General features: G+C 47.9%; 1 protein-coding gene across 2 annotated transcripts; it reads left to right on the top strand.

Annotated features, from left to right (window-relative positions):
- The first annotated feature begins 2,136 nt into the window (after positions 1 to 2,136).
- Positions 2,137 to 9,934, top strand: FAM110C (family with sequence similarity 110 member C). 2 transcript variants are annotated; one of them, XM_019943348.2, is made up of 2 exons: positions 2,137 to 3,280; positions 6,973 to 9,934. In XM_019943348.2, exon 1 carries the CDS (start codon positions 2,286 to 2,288, stop codon positions 3,249 to 3,251), a length of 966 nt encoding a protein of 321 aa, XP_019798907.1. In that variant the 5' UTR covers positions 2,137 to 2,285; the 3' UTR covers positions 3,252 to 3,280; positions 6,973 to 9,934. The 2 variants fall into 2 exon arrangements, with proteins under 2 accessions (XP_019798907.1, XP_019798908.1); XM_019943349.2 differs by having other exon boundaries at positions 7,190 to 9,934.
- Positions 9,935 to 10,845: the final 911 nt, after the last annotated feature.

Below are 10,845 nucleotides of genomic sequence, written 5' to 3' on the forward strand. Positions count from 1 at the left end.
TGAGCAATGAGAACAATTTATTTAGAAAATTTTCTTGTCAGTATCTTATTACTCCAGTCTATTTATCCAGTTAGTTATCTGCTTAATAGAAAATTATGGATATAAATATAATTAGCTTTAATAGCAATAAATCTTAAATACAACTTTATAGTAGTTTTTATTCTTATGTTCAGTACTCATATGTGAATTCACGAACATTATTTAAAATGTGATAACAACTAGTCATAAACATCATAATCAAAACACTTATTTATTGAAAATTTGATCTGTACCAGACATAGTGCTAAGCCCTTTATATGCATAATCTCATTAACAAATGCCCTAACAGGTGGATGTAAGGAGCTCTAGTTTACAGAGGAGCAACCAGAGTCACTGAGAAGTCCAACCTGACAGCCTCTCCAGAAGCTAGAACCGAGACCTAAGCCTAGGTCTTTCTTTAACATTCATTTAGTGCTCACTACAAAGCAATGAATGTTCTAAGCTATAAAAATGAGGATTTTTACAAATGACAAAACAAAGACCCTGAGAGGTTTGTTATCTGTCCAATGGAACATAGCTAATAAATGGTGGACCCAGGCTCAGACGAATTCTGGATATCGTACGCTTAGGAGTTCTCCCTCCCTGATCTGCTGCAATTGCACATGAAGTGCAAAGGAGGAAAAGGAGCCACGCTGGGCTAAGCAATTAAGAAGATTTTTTTTCTCTGACTGACAATAGACCAGGCCGCCTGAGCAGAGAAAAGGCTGGACTTTGGGCTCCCACCTGGTCCCCCTCCACCAGTAGTACCCTATTGTGGGAAACAGTGTGTCCAACCCAGGAGCTGGCACCGGCTCCATCTCTCTCTCTCACCCTCAGGACCACAGTCATCTTTTCGCATCAGTGTGGCATTTTCTCGTCACACTAACTGGGTAGTCCGATTCTCAGGAGACCTGGTTTCTTGTGCTCCTGTCACTGACGACAGGATTTGACCTCACGGAAACTCAAGGTGCAAAGACGCATTTGGCACCTGCTGCGATGCTGGGCGGTTGGTGGTCAGTAGGCGCCAGTTTGCCAAACCTGTTGGAAATCATTCAGCTGCTGCTCCTGCTGACTCACCACAAGCCCCCTCTCGGTGCCCACTGGCATTTCTGGAAACATAATCAGACCCAGACCTAAGGCACCTTCCTGCCTGCGGCCCACGGGCTGCTGTGTTGCCCCGCACCAGGCGCACTCAGCCACAACTTTGAAAGGTCAGCCTATCTCGGAGTCGCGGCCTTAACGTGAGATAACGTGGACATTTCACTCGTCTGGCAGATATTTTTAGTCCTTTGTCCAACTTTTGAAAGAATGGAATTTTGGAAATGTTTCGCCTTAGACGTTTAGCATTCCTAGGCTGATTCACTACCCCGGTGAGCCCGTGGTTTCCCCGCTGCCCTGATTACGGTAAAAATAGCAGTCATTCTGGGAATTTGTTCAGGTTTTTTTCCAAATCCACCGAGCCTCGTCTCCGACACCACTGCTCTCCGGCGAGTCCCGGCACCAGGTGCTCCGGTCCGGTTAGGCCCCCCGTAGGCGCCCGGCGGAGTATGGACGCAGTCCAGGTCCCTACCCGGTTCCTGGGTTCTTACTACCTAACACATAGACGGACCTGACCTGCGACGCGTTTCCTTTCCTTGTTTATAGACTTTTCTTTCTGACAGTTAAGAGTAGTGCTCAGGTAGAGATTTAGGAAATTAAAGAGTCAGAAGTTTCCAAACACGCTGAGGTCACTTTAAGAATTCAAAGGACACGAGACACCTGCCGGGGTGGTGGGGGGGCCGTGAGCCGCTCTGCCCTCCCCCAGTCCGGAAATGCCAGCGTCCAACGGGGACCCGAGGCACTCCCAGGCTGGGAGGAGGCGGTGGATACCTGGATCTGAACCAACTCGATCCCTCCCCGTTCCTCTGCCCTGTGGCGCAGACTGGCCCTTCCAGCTCCGGAGCGCCGGGCTCCGCGCGCAGCCCCCTGGGGGCAGGTCCGCCCGCAGTCCTCCAGGCTACTGGCTGCCCGGAGCCAGTGTGGGCGGGGGCGGGAACCGGGAACCGGGCGCGCGGTGAGGGGCGGGGGCGGGAACAGGCGGGGAGGAGCCGGCGGGGCGGGGACCCAGGCAACTAGCCAATCCGCGCGGACTCGGGTTCGCCCAGGCTCCGGACTAGCCGGCGGGAACTGGGGAGCCGCTCCCCACCACTCGCGGACTTCGGAATTGGCTGGCGGCCTGACGGGCGCCGCGGCCGCAGCGCGTTTCCGCAGTTTGTCGAGCCCCGAGGATGCGCGCCCTGCCAGCCCTGGACGCGCCCCCGAGCGAGCGCCTCCTGTCCCGGGACTCCGGGGCCCCCCGGGCCCAGGACCCGGCGGGGCCGACGCGCAGGAGCGCGGTGGAAAGGCTGGCAGCCGACCGCTCCAAGTACGTGCGGGGCCCGCCGGGAGCCGGCCCAGGCCCGGCTTGCGAGGGCAGCGGCCCCGGGGCGAGCGAAGGGCAGGCGGGCGACCCTCGGCCCCCGGCGCGCGTCCCCGGTGCGGTGGCGCGCAGGGCCATAGCGCGGAAGCCGCTGAGGCCGGACTCGCTGGTTATCTACCGACAGAAATGCGAGTTCGTCCGAGGGTCGGGAGCCGACAGCCCCAGGGGAGGCCTGGTGAAGAAGCTCTTCCCGGGGCCGGGCAAGGACAAGACGCCGGGGTCCCCCGGCACGTCCCGGGTGGGAGAGGAGGGCGGGGCCGGGGCCCAGGAGGCCGCCCCGACCGAACCCGGCCCCGTCGTGGCTCCCGCGGTGCCAGGGCCCTCCGCGCCCCCGGCTCCCGCCCCGCCGGTCAGGGCGCCCTCCAGAGTTCCGGCTGCGCCCCGGGGTCCGGAGCTGCTCGGGGCGAGGCACCGGGGGCTGCAGCGTTCGCAGTCCGACCTCAGCTCGCGCTACTCCGCGTCCTTGGCCGAATTTGACACCTTCTTCCAGTACTGCGGCCTGGAGCCCGAGGTGGTGGAGGCGATCGGGCGGGAGAACTTCTCCGCCGGGTCGGACGTCGTCGCCCTCAAGGTCCGCAGCGTGAGCGTCGCCACCTCCGACAGCGGCTTCTCCCGGCACAGCGGCGGCGACGAGGGGCTGCAGGAAGAAGAGCTCACGGAGCAGGTGCCCAGCACCACCTCGGTGGTCGAGAGGAACGCCCGCATCATCAAGTGGCTGTACACCTGTAAGAAGGCCAAGGAGACCCCCGGCCAGGGGCTGCAGGGCCCGGCGTGACCGCTGCGCCCCGGGAGACCCGGACCGAGGTTTGCGTCCAGAGAGGCCGGGAGGGGTGTGTGTGCGGCGTGCCTGTGAGGGCTTGGGGAGTGACCGAGCCGGGTAGATCCAGCCTTCTCAAGTAGCGAGGGACCCTAGCGATAGCGACGCAGAGGCTCCTGCGTCAGAGTGGCCGCTGCTGAAGAGCAGAAGGGCCGCCAGGCCAGGTCCCCGCAGGGCCTGCACCAGTTCTTTTGAGTGTGCGATTTCTGACTGCCTGGAGAGGTAACACCATCCCAGTTGGTCTATTATTGTGAAAAGTGGAGAAACTGGGATTATAAATGCTCAGTTAGGAAGTGGTTTTACACCTCAGCAGTTATCCTGATTTGAACGTAGCCTGAGAGCCCCAGTTCCTGTGGGCATCCAGAGCTTTGATGTGAGTTGACCGGTCAGCCTGTGGCCCTGGGGTGGGGCTGCCATCTCCCCTCCAGCAGAAAGGAAGGCTCTGCACTTCCTGGAGGCCTTTACCCAAGTGGGAGGGAGGAGAACTTCTCTACAGGATCTTGTCAGCAGTTTGACATTCATTTAGCTGCAGAGATCTTTATTTGGCTAAAGTTTGTTCAAATTGTTCTGAGACCTTCCTGCGGAGAGCCGCTGCAGCGTAGTTCACAGGAAGGAGCTTCGGTTGGTTGAACTGGAGCTGGACGAGATCGGAACTAGCATCTTAGAGTGCTGCTTGGCAGTGATTCTGTATTTTATTTGCCTCTGACGATAATTTGGGAGGTAAATTTCTTCGCCTTGGGCGTCAGTAGCTCAGGGTTGATCGCAAGAAGTTCTTTTTCCCTGAGGAGCTAAGGAGTGCTTATCCTCACTGTCAGCTCTGTGGAGAGAGCACTTCCGGGGCTGGTGAAGAGAGAAGGGAAGGTACCTTTTCAGGGCTCTCTTTGGGAGCCAAGATTTTAAACATTGCAACATCTTGTTTTCTCTGACCCTGCACTGACAACCTGCTACAGGTGTTTGTGAAATTCACGTGGTGGAAGTATTTTTTCTGCCGTTGAGATGACTGATTGAACACACAGTATCAGTCTTCAGCGTGGTGGGGAGTCTGCCACAGACATGATGCACACAGCTCACCTGTGTCTGAGGCCTGGAAAAAGCCTGACTTCCCCTAGTGGCCATGGTCTTGGTACGGTTGTGACAATTCGCAAAAACAGAGGAGTTCATTGTTTCTCTTGAACTCAGAGGGGTCGTGACTTAAGTGCTCCCTTGTAGTTCATTGAGGATTATTGCATTTCCACTAGCCTGAATCCCCAAGGAATGTATATAGGCAGTCAGAATTTAAACTAAAAGCACACATTAACTTGTACTTTTCACCGATTGTGCTGGGAACTGAGACGAGTGAATGCTGGCCAGGGTTAGGGTTGGCCATGAACACCCTGATGTGGAGGAAGGAAGCTGCAGAGGCCAGCATGTCCCAGAGGGATGTTGTGTAGGATGGAGCCCTCAGTGGGGAGTGGGGAGTGCTTCTGGTAGCAGCCACTCCCGCACTTCTAGCTTCGTTGTCCATAAAACGAAGGTAGATAGCAGATGCTTTCCAGCCTCTACGCTTTATGATTCCACAGAGTCAGTAATCTGTATGTCTGTGTTGCACGATTGAAACCCAGAAAAGGAAAACAAGAAAACTGTCGTCTATTGTAGTATGTAAAAAGTAAACTTACAAATAAGCTCCTTCCAAGTGGCCAGAGTGCACTGTACTTTATGCAAAGAGTGTAGGTGAAATTGGTGGTGCAAATAGTGCTGAAGTAACACAGTGGTGCGCAAACACACCAAAATAAAACCTGACACCAAAAAAATAAAAGCACTGTCCTCTGATCCATCAAGACCCAGCCCCACCTCACCCAGTGCTCACCCACAGTGCTCACCCACAGTGCTCACCGACAGCGCTCACCCACAGTGCTCACCCAGTGCTCACCCAGTGCTCACCCACAGCGCTCACCCAGTGCTCCAGTGTGAAAGCTGAGAGGGAGTTTAGGATTCAGTCCATGAAGTAACTTTCCAAATAACCTTTCCTTTTAGGTCTGAGTCTGTGTAAGATTTAAGAAGGTTGGTTAGCCTGTAAGAACTTTCACTTTTATGACAGAGAAGTAGTTGAGGCAAGAGGGAAAGTGACACAGGTTTAGGAAACTGGCCAGGTGAGCCTCTGCAGAAGAACAGAGGTTCACTCACTCACCCTCTCCCTCCCTCTACATAACCCTGTTTGTTCAGGTGGGGGTCGGATGTCACCTGTATCCTGAGCTGTTTCATATTACTGCTCAGAGAAGGGAGATGGAATTGACACGGAACCTGCCCAATTTTCTGTATGTCATTGGCAATCACCAGCACTGTAAAGATTTTCTCTACAAATTCACTCTCCTAGACCCAAAACAGCTCAGGTTATTTGAACTTCCACCCAGGACACCTAAGGGCTGGATGCTCGGAGAACTGTGAGGAAGAAATGCATGTCCCTTCTCCAGCTCCACTGGGACTGGGACGATGTCTGCCCATGATCACGGCCCCTCAACTTGCCATTCGCAGACACGAAGCCCCCTCTGAAGAAGAGCCAGGAGGGCGCTTAGACCCTTCGCCTTCATTGGTGAGGTCTTCTGGCAGCTTGAACAAAATGCAGCTGACCTTCTCCCACAGGATTACTTGGCCGAGATTAATTCCATAACTTCTGGAAGCTGTGGAAGCAAGACTACAAGGTGTAATTTTTCTCTAGTTTATCAGGACATTTGTGTTGGAGTCCATACGGATTCATTTTAAGATTTCATGAAAATTCAGAAAATTTGAGATGAACAAATATATGCTTTCTAAGTGAAAAAAGAAAACATTTTATATGGAGGGTTTTGTCCCCTTGCTAGATAGAGATATTATAAAGTAAAATAAAAATATCCCATCCAGAATTAAATAAAAGGTTCACAAATTTATTACCCCATGGAGTAAAAATATTTGCTTTCCAAAACTGAGGATATCAGAGCTGGAGAATGACTTGTAGAATCTGCATGCAGTCCCGCTGGGATCCATTAGTGATAGATAGTTACATGTGGATAATTTTGGTGTTCTGTTTCCCAGTGTATAATTCCTGAAAACTGCTCTTCTGTCTACTGGTGTTCAGTCATCTTCCTGTCATTCAATTCATTAAAATGATAGGCCTGCCAAAATTTCGGTTTTTGGTTTTCTATCTTTTGCACAAATAAATGTTACCGATCTTAAAATTGTTAGAATGGTAACTTGCCCTTTGAATTAATTAGGGCTAAACATTGTTCGGTTTTAAGGCAAAAATCTCAGACATCGCCAGCTCTCTTCACATTTCTCTTTGATAGATGTGGGGCAACTGAAAGCTAGGGGGTAGAACTGTCTCACCATCTGCAAAGATGCCGTGGGGAGATAGCGCAAACAAACTGGGACACCCCTGAATTTCTGCTTCTTTCTTTTTTGACTAGCTGGGAAGCTCTGTAGTCACCAACTAAGAGTACATTTTAGGTAAGCTAGTGGCTTGAGCTGTAATAAGGCTACCTACTCTGTCTTCAGGCCAGCCCCTGGGCCTTTTAGAGAGATTTGTGTTTGAAAGCAAAGAATCTGTTTGCCTCTAAAAATTTATTTGTACTGCTTCCTTTGTGTTCTGTTTTGTTGTCCAGCTCTGTGCTAGTGGGCGCTGGCCTTACCCATCAACATTCAAAGAAATTTTTCTTTACTTCCCCAGAAAAAGGCCTGCGGGGAGATGGATGCAGAGAAACCAGATGATAGCTGCTTTTGCCACTGATTTCTTTTCAAAATTTAAAATGTGCAAAGGAGATGCTTAAAATGCAGAAAATATCACAAAACCAAAAACTGCAGGGACCTGACTTCGTAGTTCAATGCTTGGCTTTATAACTTTTGCCTAGAATGGTGTTGATTGACAGCTTTTTCCTTATCCTCAGGAAGCAAGCCTTCCCGACAGTGGGGACTCCTTGAAGTACGTCTGGTTGATTGGGACCCCAGGGCCATCCTCATGCCAGGTTTTGTCCAGTGTACCCAGGTGTCCATATGATTGCTGTTTTCCCAGGAATAAAGCACACCATTGAAGAAGCCTAAGCAATTTCAGAAGGTTGGAAGCGCTATGGAGAAGATGGGAACATAGAACTTGGAAATTAGCTGAGTTATAACTGTTATGACACAGCTGTAGCTCTGGAAGATATTTTCTTGTGTTAGGTGGACCTATCCTTGCTTCCAGAGAGCAGCAGAAGAGGGAAAAACAGCTTGGAGATATTTTCAAGGGCATCTTTTTGAGTGGCTTGCTGACGAAGAGGTACAATTATACATTTTGATGATATCTAAATTAATTTTAAAAAGAAAAAAGGCAAAGAGCATGAAAAGCAAACGCGAATGCCACGGTATTTACTTCTTCAATCATATTGGATGGATTGGCACCATTTAAATCAAAGTTCTGTGATCATAAGAAGTTATATTCTACACAAATACTATGGCTAACAAAGAGCAAACACATGCTCACACTTGCATACTCACACGTAGACCTCAATTTCTAAGCACCACTGCACCGTAAACTACAGTGAATTCCCAAACTGTGCAACGGATCATCTTATGAAATGAATCAGAAAGCACTTTTAAAACCACTTGAGAGCTGCAAGGTCATTCTGTGAACATCACTCCTGTTGGGTTGTAGACATGCAGAGGTACCAGTAAAAGATAAAGAGCTGAAATACTGCTCGGAAACCTTTTCTTGTACCTGGACAGTTCCTTGAGAGTTGGCAGAAGAATATTGGAGCTTCCTTCCTTCAGATCAACAGCAGTGGTCCTCTTCTGCAGCACCGTTTAGAATATGGGCCTCCATGGTTCTCTTGCTCCCGGCTTCCAAAAGGATAAAAAGCCTCGGTTTAGACAGAACATGGACTCATGACAAGTGATGTGCCCTGCTCTCTGGTCTAATTCACACACCCACCTATCAGGCAATCATTCCAAACTTGGCAACACTTCACCGTTCTCTGAAAAGGGTGTGTTTGAGACAAGGGTTAGCCTCTGGGTGTCCATAAGGAGTTACTGTGACCCTAAATCTGAACCAGCTCATGGCACTCAGAGTAAATAGATTTCAGATTCAGAAACTTCTGGGAGGAATTTTGTATCGATGATGACAACCCAAAGAAAACTTGTCACCTGGTCAAAGCTTACAATGTTTTGTCAAAATATGTCCCTTCAAGAATAAAATTATTAGAAGAATCGGGAGGGAAGAGAAATAGCTTTCTCAGTGGTAAAATATTTTATAAACCAATTTTGATATATTCATGTATTTGTTTAATATTGTATTCTATTTTTGTAACTGTTTTACTGTGAATATGTCCTTGAATTACTTAAATATTTATTTTTACATAGTTATTGGTCTTCAAATAGTTTTCCTACACTTCGTATGGTTTTAGTTTTTTATCAGGATAATTTTAAATCATTCTCTCCTTGATTATCTTTTTGTGTGTTGTTTAATTGAATTTCCAGATTTGACTGTAAGCAGAGTGCTCACTGCTCTAGAAAGTGCTCTGTACTCGAGGGATTTGTTTTCAAGTAAAACACAGATGCGCATTTGGGGAGGCTCTGTTGGCTGGTGGATGTACCTCTGTCAATGTAGTCTCTAGAAAGACAAAGATTCCCTGCTCTAAGAAATGTTTCCCTGGTGTTTTTTTAAAAATGCTGCTGTTCTGCTGTTCACTGGATTACACTTAGTTTAAAGATAATGTCAAAGATGAGAGGAGTTTTCTTTAAAGGACCTTTTCATATATGCAGTTCCCTTGTTTACAGGTTCCATTAATTTTATATGTGAATGCTTTAAGTAAAATTGTTATGTGCCTTTCTATTGTCAGAATAGGATGAACCGAAACCTAGCTCAGATTTATCTGAGATCAAAATGGTGCGGACTCTACCATCCGTGTAATAGATGAAAAAGAGAAAAACAAATTGGTTACCATTTAAAAGCACCAAGATCTTTGAGAAGCATTTGCACTTCAGTGGAGGCGACTCCTGGAAGGAGCTGTCAGGAACAGGGTATCCCCAGACCCCAGCAGGATGGGTTAACGCTCCCTCTTGTCCGTTCAGATTCATGCCTAAGCTCCGGGCCTGAGTGTGTGGTTGGAGGCCAGAGGTCCTTTCCTCACTGAATTACCCCAATTTGCTGAGTGACTTTGAGAAAATCAAACTGTGTAGCTCAATCTGAATGAAAAAGCTTGTAATTGCTTTTCACTATTGCGGCAAAATAGTTTCTTTTGTTCACAAAAGAATAGCTTCTCAGATAATATGATTAAGCACGATGGAGAGAAAAAATTATTGATACAGCATGGAAAATATCTTGGTAGTATCTATTTCATTAATACATGGGTACAGATCAGCAATGCCTCAGAGTGAAAGGTATTTATGTAACTGGAAAGCTTCCTCACTATATACTGATGCATATAGTTTCTAAACTGCTGGTCACTGACACTGGAATACAAAGAAGGATTTATCAAACGTTGCCCTTTTCAGTGGGTTAAAGGTGCAGTGCTGTAGTTGGTGATTCCGTAAGATATCAGGCCCAGACAATTGTTATGGCTGTTTCTGAATAGAGTTCATGTTTTCTGCACGCTACTTGCGACATGAGTGCAATATTGTATATTCTGTATCAAAGAAATAAAGTATTTTTTATCATTTTTAGTATTTATGAATTTGTACAATGTGAAAAAACTGAAGCAAGAGTCTGCTTATTATAATTACTCAAATCTTTGGCTTTCTCCCTTTTTTCCTAATATCATCTCAGCAGATTATCAGTAGAAATGAGGAGCGCATTCTAAACTTTGGCCCAGGAGAGCCATGTGGTGTCCGAAGTCTCCAGTTCTCCCTGGAGACGGAATGCAATGAAAACAGTTTGAATGTTTAGCGCGTTGGTTTTCTTTGTTTCATCAGTCTTTTGTTTAACTTTCTTTCCTTCATCGTTTATTAATATTATCATTGTAAACTGGGTCCAAAGATAAAAATGAGAGTATAGTTTGTAACCTTTCCCATTAGTTAACTCCTTGGTGAAGGCAAACTCTACGTACAGCAGGTTTGCTCTCTGTATCTGCTGGTACTGGAGATGTAGGCCTGAGCCAGTGGGGAAGTCCAGTCTCTAGCTGATCCGGCTAAGCCAGGCCAGCTTCTTTTTCAGTCTTGCAGTGGCTTATGCACAAATCCACACAAGCATCCGAAGACAGGATTCTGGAGAATAGTTTACCCTGTATTTCCACGAAGACCATGGACAAGCCCCCGGGGACTGTCGAAACCTCTGATTGTAACTGTTCAGAACTGTCCCGACATCGTGCTACGTGGCTTCCATCACAGAATCCAACAGCAGCTGTCATTGTCTTCCTTCAGGTAAACGTGAGTTCTCACCTTTCTGTTTCCCTTTTTGAAAATTCGATAAGACGGAAGCAATGAAGTGATGCACAGCGGTTAGATGTTTCAACTTTGCTTGTGTTTTCTGTGATGAGATAAATTAATTTATATAATAGTTAAATGTTCCAGGTTGGAAATACCGAACAAGAAGGAAAGCAAATTCTCAACCAGGAGCTTATAACTCTGGTCG

This window comes from Tursiops truncatus, chromosome 14, assembly GCF_011762595.2.
Source record: "Tursiops truncatus isolate mTurTru1 chromosome 14, mTurTru1.mat.Y, whole genome shotgun sequence".
Classification (NCBI taxonomy): Eukaryota; Metazoa; Chordata; class Mammalia; order Artiodactyla; family Delphinidae; genus Tursiops; species Tursiops truncatus.

Coding starts and splice junctions, on each gene's coding strand:
- FAM110C (XM_019943348.2), top strand. CDS start 2,286: ATGCGCGCCCTGCCAGCCCTGGACGCGCCCCCGAGCGAGCGCCTCCTG.